The following is a 23,051-nucleotide window of genomic DNA, read 5'->3' as shown; positions in this document are numbered from 1 at the left end:
AGTTAAAAAATTGGTACTTATGAGGATTTTATTTATTAAGATTTATAATCTTGATATACCACATTCTACAACAAACAATAACAATTAATAACGCTCCTGTTTGTTACACTGCCTTTTGGCTAATTTTTATCAAAACTATACTAAAAGAAGGAAGAAAACTAATATTGTTTATTAAGCTTATTTTCTTAGAATGCTTTAGAATAAATTCAAATTTTAATGTAAATTGTTAAAAGCAATCATTTTTTTATAATTAAAATTAATTGATTATTTTAAAAATGTTGATATTTTTATCTTAGGCAACTTAAATAAAATAAAAGTTAAAAAAAAGTTTTAAATTTATGAAATTCTAAATAAACTAAAAAGAATATGCAATTATTTTTGTTATATTTGGGAACAACAAACATTAATAGTTAATAATGGACCTATTTGTTACAGTGCCTTTTGGCTTATATTTTTAAAGTCCTTCAAAAATAAATTCAAATTTTAATGTAAATTGTTAAAAGTAATCATTTTTTTTTACTTAAAATAAATTGATTTTTTTTTAAAAGTTGATATTTTTATCTTAGGTAACTTAAATAAAATAAAATTTAAAAAAAAGTTTTAAATTTATGAAATTCTAAATAAACTAAAAAGAATATGCAATTATTTTTGTTATATTTGGGAACAACAAACATTAATAGTTAATAATGGACCTATTTGTTACAGTGTCTTTTGGTTAATTTTTATCAAAACTATACTAAAAGAAGGATGAAAACTAATTTTGTTTATTAAGCTTATATTCTTAAAGTCCTTCAAAAATAAATTCAAATTTTAATGTAAATTGTTAAAAGCAATCATATTTTTTTACTTAAAATTAATTGATTATTTTAAAAAGGTTGATATTTTTATCTTAGGTAACTTAAATAAAATAAAAGTTAAAAAAAAGTTTTAAATTTATGAAATTCTAAATAAAATAAAAAGAATATGCAATTATTTTTGTTATATTTGAGAAAAGGAAATATGTATAATAAAAAAATGTAATAAATAAATGGTCAATTGATTTAACCACAAATAAATAATTTATAAATTTTTAGAATGATTGATTTATATTACCAATCATATAATTATATGTGTGATACTTTGTATTTAAAAAATAGGTACTTTTGTGGACTTCAATTATTAAGATTTATAATTTTGATATACCAACTAGATTTTAACGAGTTTTTTCTTGTGATAAATTAATTACCTCCTTTTCAGAAAAATAGAGCAAAATAAACAACAAAATTCAAGACTTTTCAAAGAAAGTGTCAGTAAAATAAAAAAACCAAATAGCTTTCTTAGTATTAAATCAAGTACAATTATAAGTTAAAATCAGACTTCATGCATGAAGCCAAAAAAATAAACTAGGAAAGATAGTTTGTAAAATAAAATAGCTTTTTAATGATTTCCATTAACTCAATATTTTGATTTTAATTCTCAATAGTTAAAGTAGTGATGGAGGCTTTTCTGATGGATCTTCAAAGCAATTTAGTGTTAATAAGAAAAAAGGGGAAGCAGAAAATTCATAGCAATTAAATAAGAGCGAAGAATTGGATCCTTAAGAAGCTTAATTGCGAGATATAAACTTCTTTAATGAAAATCTACCTCCCTCATAACCAATTGTTGTAAAGGATTACTCATTAGAAGCAGATATGATATTTGGGTAAACTGTAATTTTATTTATCTTTAACTAAGATATATGAATAAAAAATGAGTATTTGAGCTTATTTATATTAAAATGATGTAAAAGTAGCAGGACATAAAATTTTTAGAATATTATTTATTGGTTTTAAAAAATGTTTTTAAATTAGCAACAACAAATTTACTTTTATATTACTAATTCTAATTAAAAGAAATAACAGATTTACTTACTAACTATAAAGAGAGCTTATTTATTTTATAATTTGCTTATTTACTTTGAACAAATCAATCAAACATATTTATCTAATTTAATATTAAATAGATGGTAGCCAAAAATATAGTTTTAAGGGCCAGTGCCTATGACTTTTGATAATAACATTGTAGATATTATTATATCTCATCTAAATAGTCCTACCTAAAATAAAACTCCATATAAATTAATTTATTTAGGATTTCGCCCTTTAAATACTTTGAAATTACATTCTGCTTATTGTGATAATAATAGAGAAGATTCATATTATTTTAAATTCAACAGTCTTTATGGTAATTCTCGAATGAATGGCTTCTTTCACTCTTTAGAAAAAAAGAATAAAAATAAATTTGAAATGCCATTTTTGGGAATGAACCCAAATCTTTCAAATAATAATTAAAGTATAATTAAAATAAATGACTAAAATGATGAAACAAACTAAAGTACTTCAGAAATGTTTAGTTTAACATAAGGAATTTAAATAAATTTGAAAACACCCTAAAGTAATTTTAATAAAAATGATAAATAGTTCAGCCTTTTTTTAACTGAAGAAAACAGAGAAAATAATAAAACTTTGATTTTTGATTCATATTTTGAAAGTGGCAATCTTGACTGTGTTGTGCAAGTTGCTTAGAATGAATATGATTTATTTATGAGAGTTGATTCAAATACTAAAGGGCATCTTTAGTGGTATAACTTTAAAGTGAAAGGTGCTTAAGCAAATTAAAGAGTGAAATTTAATATTTGTAATTTCAGTAAAAACAAATCTCTTTATATGAGAGTAATTCAAATTTATATCAATTTTATTTAGTCTATTTTAAATTAAATTAAATTAATTTCATCAGGGAATGAAGCCATATATTTACTCACAAAAAGAAAACCTGCTTTTTAAATCTGATTGGTCACAACAAGGAGAGAAAGTAACTTATTAGCTTAAAGAATTTAGATATCCATTCATAAAAGAATATATAGATGAACTTAAGTAAATCCTTAAACTTAAAGTTTCTATCATTAAATTTCATAAAAAATAGGCCTAAAGTTTATTACCAGCTCTCATTTGAGTATGTCTTTAAATATTCAGATGATGTTGTAAGTATCGCGTACTGTCCCCCATATACATTTTCTTACTTAACTATGTTTTTGAGGGAGTTATCAACAATACATAAGCTTTAAAATGGTAATTTCCTTAAAGAAGAAAAATTAAGCTCTTCAATGAGTGGTTTGGATGTTCCTCTATTAACTATTACAGGTAATGAATTAAAATTTTAAGAAGCTTAATATTATAAATGTAAATTAATATAACTTTTTAATAGATTTTAACTAAAGTGAGGAGGAAATAAATAAAAGAAAAGTCATCATTATATCTGCTAGGATTCATCCAGGAGAGTCAAATGGATCCTACCTGATGCATGGTTTTCTCAAGTACATGTTTACTGAGGAGGCAAATGAATTAAGAAAAAAGTAAAGTATAATTAAGATATTTCATTTAAAAAATATAATAATGAATATAAATAGATGCATATTTAAGATTGTACCGATGCTTAATCCTGATGGTGTTGTTCTTGGTAACTATAGAACTGGTATAGCAGGTAGAGATTTGAATAGAGTATTTGCAAATCCAGTAATATTTTACTAATTCTTCCTTTTAAATATCTTACTTTCTTTCTAAACAAACAAGGACAAAATGCTTTATCCAACTGTCATCGGGCTGAAAGAATTAGTTTCAATTACGAAAAAATAGTATGGATAAAACTTGATCATGTTTTTAGATTTACACGGTCACTCTGTTAAGAAAAATGTATTCACATATGGTCCAGATTATCCAATATTTGATTTAAATTACTACAAATGCAGATTATTCAGTAAAATACTAGCAAAAATGACAGATATGTTTAGATATTTTTCTTGCATTTTTCGTATTTCTCAAATGAAAAAAAACACAGCAAGAGGAATTTTTTTTAATAATTACGATATTGGAAATTGTTTCACTGTTGAAGCTTCTAATGGAAGCTACTACATAGGTATAATTTTAAGTAATAATCATATTTATCTAAATTATTTACTCTTTATTTAGGTAATCAAACTACTATTGATTTTACAATAAATGACTGGCTTAGTATGGGAGAGTAAATAGCTAAAGGAATAGACGAGTATGTTCAAACAATCATTGATTATGACTAAACATAATAAGCAAAGCTCCAATAAAAAAAGTTAGAACGTGAATAAAAAGCATGTAATTAAATTCTTTTAAAAAAGCTATATTTAGTAAATTTGTAAATTAGTGGATGAATAATCATTTTTAACTTCAACTTAAGCTACTACAGCTGGAAGTAGAAGTGATAATTCTGGTTTTATAACTTAAAGAGCTTTAATCTAAAAATCAATTGTAGAAGAAGTCACTCCTGCTAGCTTGATTAAAATAAGGAACGATAGGCTTTCTTAAAAATTTTAAAGCGATTCTGAAAATGAAGGAATTTTATCTTACTTAAGCAAAACAAATGGTAAACCAGATAAAAAAAAGAAGGCCCAGTACTATCATAAAAATAAAATGAATTTTAAAATATAAAAAATAAATTAAAAAAGTATTAACTTTAACAAGCAGTTTCTACTTGAAGAATCTCCTTTCTCTAAATATTTCGTAAATTACTATAAAAATTACTCTTTATGATCAATCAATTTAAACTAAATAATTCTTTATTTAGATTTAAAATGTGTAATTTTTTAAAATCATTTTTATTTTCTAAAATTTAGTCTAAAAATGCAGAGGAATAAGAAAAGCAAAAGTAAAATGATGCAGAATCAGATGGATTTTCAGAAGGTGGTTCTGATAGTGAGTCAGAAGGAGAAGATTATGATGTAAAATAAATATTTATAAAAAATTTAATCATATTTAATTCTTTTTAATAGAAAGCTTTCTTAAAAAATTTTTAAGCCACTGTTCAGAGAGACTTTTAGCTATTTAACAACATCTTTAAAAACTTAGAAAATTTTGATGTCAAAACAGAATAAACATTAATTAAAAGAAATAATCCAGATAAACTTAAAGAAGAATATTTAAATGATAAAATAAGTTCTCAACTCATTTAAAAAAAGAATGAGTTAGGGATAAATAAATTTATTAACGATAACAGTATTAGATAGTCATATAATAACCAATCAGCCTTAACACCAACTCATTTTAAAGCACCTGTTATTAGACCCAAAACGAATGATAAGTCTTTGAAAATAGAATATAAATCAGTCCCATCTTCTTAACGGTATTTATTTCAATGATTTATTTTTTTTTTAAATGTATTATTTTTTTTTTATTATTTGGATTTGTTTTAAAAATTAATTTTCAGATTAAAGTAAATCATTAAAGAATTAACAAATCTTTTCTAACAAAAGAAATACACCTTAGAAAAAATAGTAAATTGTAGGTAACTCATAAATTGGGTTAGATATATTCAAAGATAGAAATAATTCTAAGAAAAAATAATCTAGGATCTAGCTTAAGGATAATAGTAATTTACTCAGTAGCTAAATAGCATTTTTGAATTCAAGCGAATAAAAAAAAATGATAAAAGACCATATTAACTATGATAAATACGATGATTTATACAGCTAAGAATTCACTTAAATTGAATAAGCTTAATATCTTAATCCTATCAGTTCTAGAACTGGAAGATATAATAGTGCAACTCCGTTCAAGGATGATAATTTAAATATAATTAATCTATTTCACAGAGTAAATAATACACCTTTAGTTTAAACTACTGATAACTAAAGTTTAATGAGAATTATTAACAAGTTGAAAGATGTAGAAAAATAAGGAAATGAATTAGAGGAAATTCAAGGAAAGAGAGTACTTGTTTTAACTAATAATAGCTACTTTAATAGCCTAAATGATAATAATAATATTAGCAGTTAAAAATTGCCTTAAAATGTTAATTAATCATTTAATTAGATTAGAACAAACTCTTTAGCCACTAACCGAGCAGTGATAGATTCTAGCTAATTAAATAATAAGAAATAAGCATTTAGTATTTAAAATTAGCAAATTCCTTCATAAGTACATCTTAAGAGCATTTTAAATACCACTTTATTTAGTAATTTAGCATAGATAAAAGAAAAAATTTAAACTTAAATAATTCCTCCAATAAGTTTTTATCAGTAAAATGCTAATATAAACTAAGGATAATCACCTAAACGACATCTTTCATAATCTTATTAGCAATTTATATAGCAATAGCAAGCTAAGTTAGATGAGTGTTCTCCAACTAAACCTCTTTAAAATTAATAAGCTGATTCATATTATATTACAAGTAATGGCTTTGGATTCAAAGAAAATAAAGATGAATAAATCTAACTTATGACAGGTCTAAGCAAAAAAAGAGAAATTTAAAGTCATACTAACAATAATAATAATAATTAAAATGGCCATTTATATAACACATTTCACAATAAATTTAATTCTGCAAATAATTCCCCGATTTAATCTCTTTCTCCAGTTAAAAATTCTTATAATTCTGCTAATTACAGTTTTTCTAGAAGAGTAAGTTATCAACCTCATTAAACTACTAACTCAAACTATTCAAACAACTAACTTAATGTAGCCAATCCTAATTCCACTAATAGTTTTATTAACTTTTCACCAAGAGAAAGTTCTAACAAAAAGATGAACTGTCCCTCTGCTTTCTACAAAATTAAAAAACACTTTACTTCAAAGAAAAAGGTATTTTAATTTTTAACTTATTTAAATAAAATTTATATATTTCAATAAAAAATAGAATGAAGAATACTAAAAGTAAACCAATGGTTACAACCCTAATGTATCTTATTAACAACAGTACTAAGCATAAATTTGATTTTATAATAATTTTTATTAACTCCTTTTATATTATATAATTTTGAGTGTATAAATATGTATATATTAAAATATAAATAAATAATTAAGCAGTAATTCTTTTCGATATAAAAATTCTTAAACTAAATATACCTGATAGTTTTTTAAATCAAATTTTACCTCATAAAATTTATTTTAACAACCATTTAAATTTTAATATTAATTAACTAAAATTTTTAGTTAAAAAAATAAATTGCATTTATTAATTTTTACAATATATAAACTATTATCATTTTCAAATATTTTGCAAGAATTTTTTTAAATTAAAAGTTTTTTTCTATATAAATTTGTGTTAATGTTTTGTAACATAATTTTTGGCAGACTAGTCATATTTTTTTCTCATGTATATAATCCTGAAGGCTAGTTAATGGTCAAATTCAGGGAGATTTTAGTTTGATATTTACATTATTAGATCTGATGTTTCTTTTTAATATAATATAGCTATTTTATACACCTAAGAAAGGTTGAAACCCTTTTTAAAGAAAATTACTTTAATAATATAGAAAATTAATATATTAATTATTACTTCTTAGAAGTAAGATTTGAGATAATCTCGGCAAAAGTCAATTTCATTTTGAAGGAATAAGCCAAACTTCTTTTAATTTTGTATTTTATCTAGCTTATTTATGTCGACAAAGCAAGTAATCATTTACTTTTCAAATTAGTCAACTATAATATTCTAAATATAGCTAAATGAAGATCTTGGAACTCTTCTTAATATCAATGAGAAATACGCCTTATAATTAGGGAGTAGATTGATTATTCCATAAAAAGCTATTATTATAAAAATTTTTATTTTCATATTAAACAATAATTAATTTTCATTTACCACTAACAGAGAATTCTTTAATTGATTATTAATTTAGCTAGTGAGAATCTAAATTTTATAGGTAACAATCAAAGAAATTCTTCAGAAAAATGAATACAAATGATTTTCCAAGAATTTCAGAAACTTTCTATTTTTGAATAAATTAAAATTGAATGAATATTTTTTTAGGATAGAAATAATGCTATTAACAAATGCTTGCTTACTTTCGATGCAAAGTTGATGTTATCATTTATGATTTCTAAAATACTTTATCCCTTCAGATGTGAATTTTAGTTAATTTAATCAGCCAAAAATCTTAAATTTCCTAATCTCAAGCAAATTGATCTCAAAACTTACACTGAATTGTTTTTTTAAAAAGTTTTATTCATAAAAAAATAAAACTAAAATAAATATTTACAATTAGTTTCTTATTGGAATATGTCTTCTTTGATAATCTCTTCGCAGTACTTGTCAATTGGCTAAAATTATATATCTTGAATATTCTTTGATAATTCAGACAAGCTAGAGAGTACAATATCGCAATAATAATCGCAAGCTTTTAAATAAAAGATAAAAATTTAATATGATTTAAAAGCAAAATAATATTTTTACTATCTAAAAGAATAGTTTCGATTAGATAATTTATAATTTTAGTAAAGCTAAAAGACTATGGACAACTTAAAACTAAAAGATTCTCTATGGATTTAAATAAGATTGATACAAAATCTTAGCTATTTTTGCTATTGTAGTAAACTTGATTCCCAACGCTCTCTTGATTTTCCCATCTTTCATTTTGAATACACTTGGTTGTCATATTTGCCAACTCAAATTTGCTTTTACATAAAATAAATTATTTTTATTTGTCAAATTTTATAACCAATTTATTTACTAATTTTCAAGCCATAAATCAAGCAATGGTAATGCTATTTCATAATATGAAAGATCCTTAGTGAAGTTTGTAATTTTGTCAAATTTTTATAATTCTTGACATATCAAAAGTATTAATTCATATGACGATTTAGGAATATCAGTTTTATTTTGTATAAGAATTTTAATTTATTCATTGATATCTGAAAGGAGATTATCAACAAACAAAACAATTAACTCATGCTATTTGAAATCGAATTGCCTTTAGAATTCAGGAATATAGATACTAAATAGAAAAATATGATCTTTTTCTTCATGCAGACAGCTCAAAATTTTATATATTCTTTTCAAATTTGTTTCAGCTATAAGCTGCTTATCATGGCTTTCACCTGGTTATTGCTATTATATGTCATCCAAATCAGAATATTAAATTTGATTTTCGAAATCTGTTAAACTGTTATCTTTTTTATCATGCAAAAAGATATTATTTATATTTTAATCTTAATTTTTTGTAGAAATATTTTGAAAGCTAGCAGACTATTACTTTGTATTGTTGTTGTTGTTTTCTTCTTATACAATTTTATCCTATTAATTATCAGAGGGTATTTATTCTGTTTGGTCTGCTTCTAAACTTATAGATTTTTCAAGAGGAATTTTCACATTAAGTGAAGGCTACTTTAATGTGACAAAACCGCTAATCTTCATCAGCTCAAAAGAAAGATTTTTTCCTGAGTGTACGAAATGCTATTATATGTAATTTTATTTTGTGTCCTTTTCATTCAGTAAGTAAAATGATAGTAAATAATCATATATTTAGCAGAAATATGGAAATGCAGAGTGACTTAACATGACATATTTATGGATATTATCACAAACATCTTTTAAATCAAACACAAGCTCATTCACAAGTTAAGTTTAAATAATTTGTTCACCTTAAAATGTCCCTCTTTCATTATCAAAATGGAAATCTAAAGTTAACTCTTTAAAGCAAAGTAAAAACTAAAACTTTTTTACACTTTTAAACATTTTAATATAATTTGTATAACATTCATAAATGAGGATAATTTTTAAGGTATGGCTACTCAATTTCAAGTAATTATCACTAAAGCTCTTTATTAACTCAAAGCTATCAACCCAATGTTCATGTAGCATCTTATATATTCAAAAAATAAAATTCAATTAAACTTTAACTTTTGTTAAATATAATTTTTTTGAGTGAAGGGAATTGAACAAAAAATTGTTGATTTTTAAAATATAAAGCAAAAATTGAAAAAAAATATTTTTCTATGTATTCAGTTTTATTTAATTTGATTAAATCAATAATTTGAACTCTCATCCATTGGCTTTTTCGCTTAAAATGATAATTCATTTTTATTAGCTAGAAGAAAATTAGAGAAAAGAAAAATATTTTTTGTTTTAATTTATTTTATCTGAATAGCAAAGCGTTAAAATTTTACTTAGATTTAGAAATTTTTAATTTATTGAAAAATGTATTTTAAAATTAAAAAAATTTAAGCCAAAAAATAATGTTGAAAATAATAATTTTGTTAGTTATTTACCTAGAAATCTGATTGTTGCTCAGGATCATAAGGGAAAATAAGTTATTTAATTAATATTTTGATTATTTAGTACGATAATGGGTAAGTGATTGTTTAGATAAGCAAAGTTTGTTATTCTTTTATATTCATTAGAATATCTTCATATTTAATTATATTACAGAAGAAAATTTTAGCAAAAGACTCAAATGATTCAACAGATTAATCAAATTCAGCAGAATTTAATTCGTAATTAATGTTACAGTACCATTGATTATTTAAAGCAACTGTAATTAGAAGATGTTAAAGTAGATTTTTCATAAAATCTTAATTTTTCTATATTAATGAATCTTTTTCTGAAAAATTTATAATTTTATAAAGCAAAATTTATAAAATATTGTTTCCCTTTTCAAAATTTTCAGCCTACTATTTATTAGATAATATATTCATTATATTCAAAATACTTTTGAATTTTGAGCTTATGAAGCTTCCAGAAGTATCAAGATCTTTTTCTTTAATAGCAGAAGAGTTTAAAAGATTTTCATCAATAGGTTAGTTATGAGTTATGCTGTGAATCAAAGCATCTTATTCAGGAGTTATTTTAAATAACTCTCTAAACAATTCTTTTATGCTACTTTTATCATCCTAGTCAAAAATATCATGATTTTATATTTTAAATACAATCAAGCTATATAATAGAATCTCAAATTATTTTTGATTGTATTTAATCTTTAATTAATCAGTAAATGGAGTTATCAAGTCTATTAAATCTTAATGATAATTATAATCTATTTTAACCTTCAAATCGTTAACTTCCTTTTGTTCACCATCTAATTTAATTTAGATTGGTTTAATAATAAATTTTAATGTTTTTAAAGAAATAAAATTGATCATTATATTCAAAAATATTAATGAAAACTATTTTTTTTTAGTATTTATTTGAACTTTAACTTACTACTTTATTAATGAAAAAATTTAAAATTTAAATTAAATTAAAGCCTTATCAAAAAACAAAACTAAGTATTTAATAAAAGCATTTTGACCTCTTAAGTTTTTAAAAATTATTGAAATTTTATTTTACAATCTTTTTGCTTTTTTTTAATTTTTCATATTTTGCTTTATTTGCTTAAAGTTTAAATATTTTAGTATAAATTATTCATTTAACTACTGTGTATTCTCTAATTTATTCTGAATGAATTTAAAAATTATTTACATATTTTATCAACTCTTTGTTTAGAAATTCTATAAGTTTATTAAAAAATGGTCTTGTATTAAATTTAGAGAATAGAGGGTATTCATTTAAAATTAAATTTTTATTATAAAAATGATTTATTTACATTTATTTTTCTTTGATTTAACTTTTTACTTGTTTTCTTCTAAATTTTCTTTGAAAAAAGTCTCTTTTTGGTCGACTATTTTATTCACATTCTAACTTTTAAGAAGCATCTCTTTCAAGAGAGTGTTATTTCTTTCTTTTATGTCTCGAGAAGCTTAAATATTTTAATACATACTCTTTCTGTTTGATGGAAAATAAGATTCTCTATGTTCGTGATAAGGTGCTACTACAGATGATATGCCTTTAGAAATTCCCTAGAAATTCATTTAATTTTATTCTACTTGCTCTTCTTCCAAGTACTAATGCAGCTTTTAAGCTGTTTAAGTTTTGAGAAATCTCTATCCTATATCAATTAGTTTACTGCAAGAAACTTTTGATTAGCTCTTAGAATTATTAATCAAACACTATAGAGCTTTTATTATAGATAAATAATTATTAAATATGTGAATAATAAATAGAAGTATTTATTTTTATCAGACAACTGATCTAACTAAAATTACTATCACTGATCTATTTTTTTTTCTATTACAGCAATAAGATTCAACAAATTTAAATTATTTGGTTTTACAAATTTAAATAAAATATTCAACCTGAATTGGCATCATCTGACCAGTTTTATAATTAAGTTAAAGGTATTTTTTCATTTTCGTAATCTTTTAAAAATGCCTGTCTAGATGTAATTATATCTTCATCTATAATTCTATTAAAAGAGCTTCTCATATCTATCATTTATTCATTTATTTTATTTATTTCGCCTATAATACCTGTTTAAACATAATTGCAAAATTTCTTTTATTGTTCTACTTTATCTAAAAGTTCTTTTCTAAGCTTGATTGAAAACTCCTTGATATTTCTTTTTATATAATAATTTTAATTTTAATGTTATCATCACTCGATCAATAAATGCATACATGTCTCTATCAAATTCTGACTCTTAAAATATGTTGTAAATATTAATTTGCTAATCTACCATTTAACCTTCTAATTTATTAAAAAATAAAATGTAAATGGAAATAAATAAAACATGATATTTTCAGTAAATTCATATGAAATTTTTACATTTTTATCCATCTAACAGCTATTATAAACTATTTAAATATGTATTTTGTACTTCTAAAAAGCTTTGGAAAAAGAAAGCCATTGCTTTTGAGATTTTTTCATAATCATCAATTTTTTTGTTAACCACAAATTTAGATTTCTAATTTTTAATATTCCTAAAATAATCATCTTATTTGAAAAAATGCAATTTTACTAATATGGCAACCTCATCTAATATGTGAAACTCTTATGTTGGCGACTATATCATAAAGCTATATCTAAAATGCTATTTATATTTTACTTTTTAAAGCTTTTTTATAAGATGGTTTTTTAAGTGCTTAATTAAGCAGAGTATATTAGAATTATTAATTAAATAGTGTGCTAAATTTGATTTATGAGGTAAAATTTATTGATGATAAATATCTAATATTGCTTTTACAAAAACATAAAAACTGATGTTGATTAAATGAGAGGAATTAGTTAATCTATTTCAATTGCTATTTTTACTTTTAAAAACTTGATATATAAAAATTGTAGCTATTTACTTAATTAACTTCATAGTTATTCATCATATACATTTAAATAAATATTTATTATTAATATAAAAATAAAATATATTCATGATTTTTTAATATTTTTCGATTATTTCATTTATTTTAAGATAATAAACAATAAAGTTTGCTAAATTGGTTTATTTTAACAATTGAAAAAGTCAAAATACTATTTTTAACTTGCATTTTTCTTTTTAAATAGATTTTATGTTTGTTTTAATATTTATCATTCACTCCTTAGTATAAACAATCGAAAAATAAAATATATATTTAATAGAATAAAAATTATCAATATTTTTAAAATTTTAACAAAATTCCACAAAATTTAATTTATTTATTGATTTGTGCGAAAACCCATGATTTGTAAAAGATGTTTAAAATTTAAAGATAAAAAAAATAAAGACAAAACAATCACAAAGATAAATGATCAAGAAAATTAATTGTTTTAATTTAATTCTTTTATGAAAAAAAAATTATTTAAATTAATATATTTTTAATTTTTAACTTATTTTTTAATACAAAAGACAAGTAATTTATTATTATTTATTATATTTGTTTATCTAACTATTTTGTATGTTGTAATTAACACAACATTTATATTAAACTCATACTTACTTCTCATTTACTAAAGACCATTAAAAATAAAATACAAATTAACTAAATATTTAAAATTATCAATGTTTTAATTTTATTGTCAAATAAAAAATAAATAATTTCATTTATTATCAAACTTTAGTTTCAATTTTAAAAACAAATTTCTAACAATACTCTTATGTAATTTCTCAAATTATAATTTACTTAAGGATATATTCTATTTTATTATAATATTTATCTTTTATCTGATTACAATTTTACAATTTATTTTGAGAATGATAATCATTCCCTCATGAATCATCATACTAAAATGCTTATTTATAATAAAATTTATGTTCGTTCTCTATTTCTATAATATTAAAATCTTAGAATAAATGAACTAAATAACTAATATATGATTCCGATATTAAAGGATATGAAATTTATTGTAGATTAAGTGCTTTAGTTAGTTTATCTTTCAAATATTTGTAATTACAACCTAGAGCTCCTCTATCTTTCACAGTTTTTGTAGCAATATCTAAGATGTTTTGGAAAAAGCCAATAGAAACTTAGTAAGAAATATTGGGGTAAATGTATGAAACCATTTTAAGGGCAGAAATAGAAACAAAATCTTCTAGCGATTATGCAATTTTAGCATAATACTATTCTTTTTAATCTACTTGATATTAAATGCTTAAAGTATCGTAAAGTTGTTAATCTTTTGCAATTTCTTGAATTTTAATTATTACTTCTTTTTTTTCAGCTAATTCATTTGATTCAACATCCATTTCATTAATCTATTTATTATTATTTGCAGGCTATTATTATTAAAGCTTTTAAATCAGCAATTTATGGGTTATTCTCATCAACTCGCCAGCAATTAATTCTTTATATTTTAATGTGTTGATGTTTTCTTAATTGCTTTTTATTTGTGGTATTTATTATTATTTCCACAATAAATGCTCTTTAGATTCTTTATCCTAAACTACTTTATCAATCTTCTACTAATTAATCTACTATTCTTTTTATTTTATTTATTGCTGTTCATTTAAAGTTTTACTAAGCTTATACTTTTGAATGAGCAAATATTGCAGCATTTCTTCATCAGCTGAGTGAATTATTCCTGTTTATTTAAATAATTAACATATTAAGCTGAATCAATAATTTCAATATACGAATTTACTAAATCTCTCAACAATAATTTTGCAAACCTATCCTGCTCCAATATTCTTCTTTTTAAGGACTCCAATTCCTGTAATTGCCTTAAATACACTTATTTCTTCCTAGCAAAATTTATACATATCTAGAAACAATTCAGCTTCGCCTGTGGAGTCTTAAACTAGCAATTAAATTAATTTGAATATATATTTAAAAATATATATTAAGCTATTATACTGATTGCTATTTTATGTGGCACATCTTTTTATTAATTTTATTCAGAAGAAGGAAAATTAGAAAAGCTCAAAATCAGCCCTGTGAAGCATACTTTAGAAAAATCTGGAAGGGAAGGTAATTCTTTTAAAAAAACTAGTTCAAAGTTATCTTCCATTGCAATTATATGATTTATAATATAAAAATTGTTTGAAAAATATTATTTTTTGGCGCTTAATTTTGCAAATTATTAAAAAATTTTGGATATATTAATATCAATATTATTAACTCAAACATATTCGCTTAGAATTTATAATATTTTTTCTTAATATTTATATAATTTGACTTAAAAACACACAATTAATATTATTTTTACTATGTTTAAATAACTAATTTTTAAAATTAATTTAGATAAAAAATAGATTAAATTATATGAAAAAAATGAATATCTCAAGACTGAATAAAAAAATATTACTTTTTTTTCAAATATTAAATCTACATTTTTTGTTTTCAAAAATCTGATTAAAAGAATACATTTTTTTGGAAAAAAATATTAAAAAATAATTTATTAATTATTAATAAAGAATAAATTTTTTGGTATAATAACGATGAACAAATGATATATTTTGATTGAATTAATCTATTAATAATTTGTGTTAAAACTAATACGAATACACAAATACATAAGTTAAAGAAATGAAAATTTGAATGTTTTTTAAAAAAATTAAATTTCAAATGTCCTTTATTGATATTGTGTTATAGGTTTTTTTATTTAAAAGTATCTTTGCTCTCTTTGTTAAAAAGTCTCTCTGTTATTCTTTCTAAATTATTTATTCTTGCAAGTTAGAATATATGTCCTTTATCACACGCTAATTCAAGTACCTTTATCTACCGATTTCTATGATGTTTTCAACTGAACGAATTTACTTATGTTTCCAGAAAAATCTTATTGCAAGCAAAACTGAAAATTGAGCAACAGTGTAGGTAATAGGTTCGATTATATCCCAACCTTTTTTCAAAATAAAATTAATTTTAAAAAGAGTTAAAATAATTTAATTTAGTTATTTATATTAGAAATAACAAAAAATTAGTCATACCTAACCATTCTACATGGAATATCATATAGTAGAAAGTAGCTAAGTGGCCTAATGAGATAAGTAAAATGAGTTTGAGGTAAAAGTAAGATTTTTTGGTTGCAGCTTCAAAGAGATTATCTCTTCTATCATACAATTTAGAAAGCTCCTATTCGATGATGTTTTGTTGATGTTAAATTGCTTCAATTTCTTAGTTAACTGGAGCACTAAAACTTTTAAATGTTTTTATAAATATATTATCAAGTTCAGTCTCAGATAAGTTAATATCTTTCTTTGCTGCTGCTTTGAGGTTTTTAACTTCTTATTAAAATTAACTTATAAGATGAGAAAGTACCCCTGCGTGGGAAGGATGTATTTTATTTTTTTAGCATTATAAAAACCAGTGAAGAGCACCTTAATTCTCTTAAGATTCCTTTTCAACCTAAATTAGGTACTGGTTGAGAACACTGTGACCACTATTTCTCAATACAAATACTTCATCATCGACCTCTATGATTACTTCACCCATTTCGTCACTTCTCAAAAAATTAAATAAATTAGAGTCCTAATCAACGAGATTAGAGCCACTTCTTGTAAAGTCAAATTCAACTGAACAGCTAGGATACTCAAATTCTATCATTTCTTTGAGAATGTTGAAAGTAAAATTCTCATTTATAAAATAAATTTTCCTAGTTCCATCTAATTCGATTTCTAAGCTGACACTATTGTGTCTGAGGATTAAATCAATATCTTTTTTTGTTATAAAATTTAAAAATTCAAATGATTAATAGCAAATTAATTGTTCAATCATTTATCTAAATAATGTATTTGTGAGTAGAAATAGCTAATAAATTACTTTTGGCATTTGGATCTAATTCAGTTATCTACTTTTGTTAAGCTTTAAGGTATAAAAAATGTTATTAAATATGAGAATGAGCTTAGCAAAGATTTTACTTGTAGATTTTTAGTTAGTGTGTTGATGATTATGGTTGTGATCTAATATTTTATAATATATTAAAAACTATCAAAATTGCAACTAGAGTATTTTACTTCTTCTAGCAGTTTAATTGCTTTAGTTTGTGGTAAAGCTTCTTTGTAAAGCGAAGGTTGAGAAAATATTATTTTTTTTAAAGAACATGCTATTAGCAGCAGTTCTAAATAAACTTCTTGTAAACATCGTTTGTTTTGATACTTTATGTGATAGTTAATTTGTTAGTTAATCCTACGATTTTATTTAAATTAAAGCAAATTTATCAAATTGGAATAATTTATTGAATAGTAATAAATCCTATTTTCAAAAAAATATGTTTAATAGATATACAGTGCCCTGCATGAATTTTGAGAAACTTTTGATATATTATATGATTTTCTCAAAATTCATGCGGGGGACTATATTAATAAAAATATAACATAATTTTCATAAAAATACAATATTAAAAACAGAAAATAATTGTCTGAAATAAATTAGTTTCTTCAACTCCTTTTTGTATTCCAACCCTTCAATTTTCATTTCTCTTTACGACTTTAACTGTCTTTTCGCATCTGATGCATTTTAACTCATCATTCTCTTTAATTGATAGGTTATCTGCTTATTCATATTCTCCATTTTTGTATTCTTTCCAATAACATTCATACCACATGTGATCCCATTCATAAAAGTATGCAAAGGCGAAGTGGCATTCTGGACAATAGAACCCTTATCCATACCAAAATTCAGAGGGGATTGAATTTTTATTTTACTCTGAGTTTTCTTATTGCATTGATAGTATGAAGAAATTTATTTTGGATGCTTTTCTTTTTTTCTGTGTTTAAAAATTAAAAAATATATTTTTATTTTATTTTAAAGTATAATCAAGGCATTCATATGTTAAATAGATGTTTAACAAATAAAAAAATATATTGCTTCAACAAAGAGTTTTCATTGACTTTTAAACCACTTTTTTATTTATTGATATATTTTTTTGTAAAATTTATTTAATATTTAAAATTAAAATTAATTTATTCTATTTAATATTTTTTAACTTATGATTTATTTTAAATCATTTACTAAAATGTTTAGATTATATAAAATAATTTAAGAATATTTCTAATTTTTTCAAAGACTTTACTAAATTATTTGCTCAAAAATTTAAAAAACGAACTTATTGCAAACAAATAATTGAGATAATTGTATTTTTATAAAAAACAGCTTAATTTACATTTAAAAAAACTAAAATAGTCTTATAAAAAATTTATTGAAATTTAAATAATTAAAAAAAAAATGAATAAAAATTTTGATTATGATAATTAAGCTATTTTATTATTTTTATCTTACTTTATGCTGATTGATTAATAAATAGATGATTATTTTTTTTACACAGATTATTTATAATAAATATTGATCAATAATATAATTCAATATAAAGAAATGTAATTGTTTTTCTAATTATTGATGAAGAAAAATTAGTTTTAAAATGAGAATTTAATAAAACTTAAAATAAATTTGAATACAGAATTTATTGGTATATATATTATATATAGTAGTATTTTGTATTTTTGACTAAATTTTTTAATTTCATAAATCAGTTAAAGTTATTTGCTTGCTTTTGTAAAAATTACTCAAAAGACTTTTCTTATTATGCTTGAGACTGGCTATCTGAGTAAGTGAATTATGGGCATAATAGTTGAGGCAAAAGCACATATTATAGAAATTACAAATTAAGAAAGCAAAATATCCTTTGGAAATCTAAAGTTAACAGCCATTTAAGTGAATAACTATCTTTGCATACTCATAGAATATCCAATAACCATACCTACAATAGTTCCTATAATGCAGCTCGAAAAAACTAAGACAAAAGATTCGTAGATATATATCAAAGATAATTTTAACTTAGACAGACCTACAGCTCTCATTATTGCTATTTCTTTGCTTTGGTCATAGATATTTGCCGTCATTGAAGATATCAGAGAGAAAAAACAAAGAAGCATTACTAAGCCTCCTAAACCAGAAAATGAAATATTAATCAATTTCATATTTTATTCCAATTCTTCAGAAGAGCCCTTAAATGACCAAATATATCTTACTAATAAAAAAATATTAATAATTGAATATTTAAGTTTAAGTTACATTAATAATTAGAAGCAGCCCTAAGTTTAGATTTAATAATCAGTTCATTTTCTAAATCTGCATCTATAATCATTCTATCATAAATATTAGTTTATTTCTTATTAATTATACTCTCAAGTATTTGCTGAAAAGCAGGAATAGATATAATAACATTTTGCTCTTAATCTAATGAAGATAAACCTCCTCCTTGCATATTTATACCTGGAAATGAAGAAACAATAGAAGAAACTTAAAATTAATAGTTAAAAACTGTTTATTTTCCATCTGTAAACTCTAAGAAAACGTAATTTTCATTGCTTCCTTCATCTAAATTTACATCAGAGCTATAGAAAAGCTATTCTGCTAATTATTTGCTTATTATTATTTTTCCTACTTCTTATGATGAATATAATTCTTAAACAATATCTAAACCACTTGATGATTTTTATTCTATCTTTAGGAATTATTTATATGTTGTTTGCAAGTAATTTGGTTACAAAGCTAAAACTCTAGTTCTCAAATTTAATGTTTAACCTTTATTTTTGATTCTAAATTAACCATGAACACCTATACATTTTTAGTTTTTTAAATATATTTTTAATTATTTTGATTAAAATATACTGTAAATTATTATTATTTTAATCAAATCAATTTTTAAATTAGTGATGGATTTGATATTTTGCTAGATTTAATTTGTTTTATAAAAATATGGAGGGAGATATAAATGAGGTTTGCTTTACTTACAGTATTTAAATTAATTAATTTTTTTAGTTGAAAATTTAGTTTAAATTGAACTTTAATGAATTTACCATTATCTTGTAAAGTTTGTTCTATGTTTTGTGTTACCATGGTATAAGATCTAATATATTCTTTTAGATCAGATGAAAACATGTTTTCATAAGAGTCTATTTTAAAGCCATTAAAATTATCAAGCACACAATAGTTTGCTCCAAAACTTAATAGAACTTGATAGTATTAGGAGTCAATTTAAAGACTCATTGCACTCCATACAAAAACTACAAATGCAATACTAAGTCCATACATAATAGAAGTTCTGGTATTTTTTATTCTATGACAAGTTAAGTTCTTAAGGACAAGTTTTTATGAAGATGCCGATATCCAAAATAGACACACATAGACAACTAGTTTTTCAAAGAGGTAAGAAAAGTTAATACTTACAAGTATCAATCCCACTAAAAGTCCAATTAAAATAAAGAAAAATATTGTTATGAGCATACTCATGTCTAATGTAAAAAGCGATAGAGGCAATAAATAATAGATAGAAAATCCAAAAAGTGAGCAAAGTAGGCCAAAGCTAATCTATCCCCAATTAGTATTTTTACCATCTAAATCAACAGTGATCTTAACTGCAGAACTCTTTGACCTATCTTTATCAAGTGCAAAACTAAGTGAGTTACTAAGCGCACTCTTGATTGGTATTATCGATGAAGCCAATGGTATAAATAGCCCTGTAAAATAATGATTTAAAGATATAAAAAATAAATTTTTTTAATCATTTTATAATTAATAAATTATTTCATGATAAATTTTATTTAAACATTTTTATTTTTACCTAAAAATAAGCATAATCCATATGAATTAATAGATGGCGAGTTACTGATATCTAATCCAACAATTTCTTTAGCTTTTACACTGGCAATAGCTAATATCTAAGTTGCAAGGAGTATACCGATTATAACTCCTGGAATGACAAAAGAAAGACTTTAAGAAAGAATCATGATAACAACACCTACTTTGTTAAGTCCTATTATTCTTAATACACCTAGTTCGTATGTTTTTGTTTCTACAGATACAAGTAGTAGATTATAGAGCATCATTATGCTAAGAGAAGAGAAAAGAAGTATAATCATATTTGTAACAACACTTAAAAACATCTAAGCATATTTGAGATCATGAAATAGCTTAAGTATTGGTAAATTAATTGAAACAGGATAAACACCTAAAATTCTTATTATTTCACTTGCTATGAAGTTTCCTCTTATTTCAATTTAGTCCATATTTTGTTTAGTATAAAAATCTACTCTGTTTGGCAAATTGAGCACCATCTATTAAATTTAATAATAATTTTTTAATTTTTACAATAATAAAATATTTTTTATTAATAACTATTTGTGTGATAAAATAATATATTCCTTTTTGAACATCAATATATTTATTATTAATTTCATCTCAAATTTAAATATTAGTTATTATTAATGGCTTACTTATGCAGTATGCTAGTAAGGATCCAATTCAAACAAATTGTCATAATATTGCAATAAAGGAAAGTAATATTTCAACTATTAATTAGCGTGCTTATTTAAGAGCTTATATAAATATTTAAATTCCATGAAAGCAGCCTTCTTCATCGTGTTAAATGACTCTTTACCAACATTTTTATCAATAATTTTAGCAACCTTAGCTGAAATGTACGTGTCAAACTAATAATGTTCAAAGTTAGTTAGAGAAGTTTAGCAATTTTGTTCATTTCCGTCAAAGTGAAACCAACAAAAAGTTTAAATTCCATAGAAATAATAAATATTAGGCTTGATAGAGAACAAAACAGTGCTGCCTTCTTTGAGTTCTTTTATTAAAAGTAGAAATTTTAATAATATTATTATTATTTAATTTTTCTATATATTTTGAAATTACACATCTCATCTGCAAGTTCTTAATTTATCACAATTTAATCTTCTGGAATCTCTGATAAGTCAAATGATCTCCCTAATCCAATATTTCTTTCCTTTTCAGTATCTATAAATATCAATTCAGAATCTTTTTAATTTGGACAATAGTTGAATATTTCTGGAAATGAAGAAAGTGGAGTTGAACTATCTACAACACAAGCTCCTTACTATGATACAAGAGTAATATTTAAGTCAAATACAATTCTAGGTGAAATTTGATTCTCTAAGCCTAAAAGCTCAAGTCTCTTCTGAACTTATGTGAAGTTGAATGTTGATTTATCCTCATATCTATTTTTGTAGAATGGTACTATATTTTAAAAATGTATTAATTAATTGAGTTTATTTATTCGCAGAATTTGGTTTTAAAAATGACTTCTAAAAGTGCAAGAAAAATAAAATTACTATAAATGTAATCTATATTAGTGGTAAACTTCATATCTATTTATCCATAAGCTAGTTCACCAGATTGCAAATAAATTAATTAAGATTTATCTGTAATTGTTTAGGTAATTTATGCAGCACAAACTACTACTATGATTGAAACTAGTGATAGCAAAAAATAACAAAATCTCCTTTTCATTTCGATTAAAGAGTTCTTCAAGAAGTAGGACATTGAAGAAAAAACACTCTGCTAAACTACTTTTAACTCTATTTCTTTCATTTATTTGCTTTTACTATTAATTTACTTTCCTTTTATATTTCTTTTCAATTATTTATTTAATAAATTTTGAGTCCTTTTTTTAAAATATCAATACTTGTTTAATGCTTATTGCTTTGGTAGATTTATAATTTGCTATCAAACAAAAAGATTTAAATATTTTTTATGTGTTTAAGCAAGACACTGATTTAACAGTAAATTAATTGAGAGTGTATTAACTATCCTTTCAATTCCTTTAAATTAAATTTATATAAGCATGAGCATATACATACATATTGGTAATAGTTATTGTATATTTTACAAATGATAGGAAAAGAAACATTACAGCTTATGAACATTAAATTAGCTATTAAGAAGAAAAGAGAAAATTACTTTATGGCAAACTATTTATTAATTAATTTTTTCTTATTTGTACTTCTTGATTGTGATTTAAACATAAAATATATTTTTTATAAATTAAAAATAGATAATTAAAATTAAATTAAAAAATTAACATAAAATTTAAGAGTTGATTTAAAAAAGCATTAACTTTTTAATCTTTACAATTCACAAAAAAAAAGGAGAGGTTATTAGAAAAAATGGTTAAATCTGAGTATATTGGATTATTTAAAAAGATTGAAGAATAGGATTAAAAGCTCAATATTTTTAATAGGTTATCTTTTAGAATATTTTAAA

At 22.6% G+C, this 23,051-nt stretch overlaps 6 protein-coding genes across 6 annotated transcripts; 1 reads left to right on the top strand and 5 right to left on the bottom strand. All coding sequences in view use genetic code 6, as the record gives it.

Moving 5' to 3' along the window:
- Positions 1-1,363: 1,363 nt before the first annotated feature.
- TTHERM_00083340 (zinc carboxypeptidase family protein) lies at positions 1,364-6,756 on the top strand (the record flags this gene model as incomplete). Its single annotated transcript, XM_001012580.2, has 14 exons — positions 1,364-1,398; positions 1,463-1,681; positions 1,982-2,690; positions 2,755-2,891; positions 2,941-3,158; positions 3,223-3,370; positions 3,425-3,530; positions 3,588-3,930; positions 3,984-4,142; positions 4,192-4,547; positions 4,661-4,765; positions 4,817-5,166; positions 5,297-6,623; positions 6,679-6,756. 14 exons carry the CDS (start codon positions 1,364-1,366, stop codon positions 6,754-6,756), a joined length of 4,290 nt encoding a protein of 1,429 aa, XP_001012580.2.
- Positions 6,757-6,890: 134 nt separating this feature from the next.
- On the bottom strand, positions 6,891-12,768 carry TTHERM_00083350 (hypothetical protein). Its single transcript, XM_001012581.2, has 13 exons — positions 12,593-12,768; positions 12,400-12,538; positions 12,252-12,321; positions 11,931-12,193; positions 11,342-11,752; positions 10,029-10,834; positions 8,492-9,621; positions 8,215-8,435; positions 8,021-8,158; positions 7,827-7,960; positions 7,624-7,750; positions 7,321-7,568; positions 6,891-7,266 (listed from the first exon to the last, which is right to left on the bottom strand). Exons 1-13 carry the CDS (start codon positions 12,644-12,646, stop codon positions 7,030-7,032), a joined length of 3,978 nt encoding a protein of 1,325 aa, XP_001012581.2. The 5' UTR covers positions 12,647-12,768; the 3' UTR covers positions 6,891-7,029.
- Positions 12,769-13,813: 1,045 nt separating this feature from the next.
- On the bottom strand, positions 13,814-15,051 carry TTHERM_00083360 (telomerase associated protein p45; the record flags this gene model as incomplete). Its single annotated transcript, XM_001012582.3, has 3 exons — positions 13,814-14,625; positions 14,686-14,841; positions 14,898-15,051. The coding sequence occupies 3 exons, from the start codon at positions 15,049-15,051 to the stop codon at positions 13,814-13,816; spliced, it is 1,122 nt and encodes a 373-aa protein (XP_001012582.1).
- A 553-nt stretch (positions 15,052-15,604) lies between these two features.
- TTHERM_00083370 (transmembrane protein, putative) lies at positions 15,605-17,123 on the bottom strand (the record flags this gene model as incomplete). Its single annotated transcript, XM_001012583.3, has 5 exons — positions 15,605-15,882; positions 15,971-16,696; positions 16,803-16,844; positions 16,901-16,942; positions 16,997-17,123. The coding sequence occupies 5 exons, from the start codon at positions 17,121-17,123 to the stop codon at positions 15,605-15,607; spliced, it is 1,215 nt and encodes a 404-aa protein (XP_001012583.1).
- Positions 17,124-17,445: 322 nt separating this feature from the next.
- TTHERM_00083380 (hypothetical protein) lies at positions 17,446-17,706 on the bottom strand (the record flags this gene model as incomplete). The annotated part of the gene is made up of 1 exon (XM_001012584.1): positions 17,446-17,706. One exon carries the CDS (start codon positions 17,704-17,706, stop codon positions 17,446-17,448), a length of 261 nt encoding a protein of 86 aa, XP_001012584.1.
- Positions 17,707-18,544: 838 nt separating this feature from the next.
- On the bottom strand, positions 18,545-22,379 carry TTHERM_00083390 (efflux ABC transporter, permease domain protein; the record flags this gene model as incomplete). Its single annotated transcript, XM_001012585.1, has 7 exons — positions 18,545-19,008; positions 19,053-19,598; positions 19,841-20,500; positions 20,605-21,097; positions 21,257-21,615; positions 21,684-22,025; positions 22,121-22,379. 7 exons carry the CDS (start codon positions 22,377-22,379, stop codon positions 18,545-18,547), a joined length of 3,123 nt encoding a protein of 1,040 aa, XP_001012585.1.
- Between the last annotated feature and the right edge of the window lie 672 nt (positions 22,380-23,051).

The sequence above is a fragment of the Tetrahymena thermophila genome (genome assembly GCF_000189635.1).
Source record: "Tetrahymena thermophila SB210 genomic scaffold scf_8254697, whole genome shotgun sequence".
NCBI classification, from domain to species: Eukaryota; Ciliophora; class Oligohymenophorea; order Hymenostomatida; family Tetrahymenidae; genus Tetrahymena; species Tetrahymena thermophila.
The sequence above is the reverse complement of the archived record's forward strand: the minus strand, read 5'-3'. Positions and strand labels throughout refer to the sequence as shown.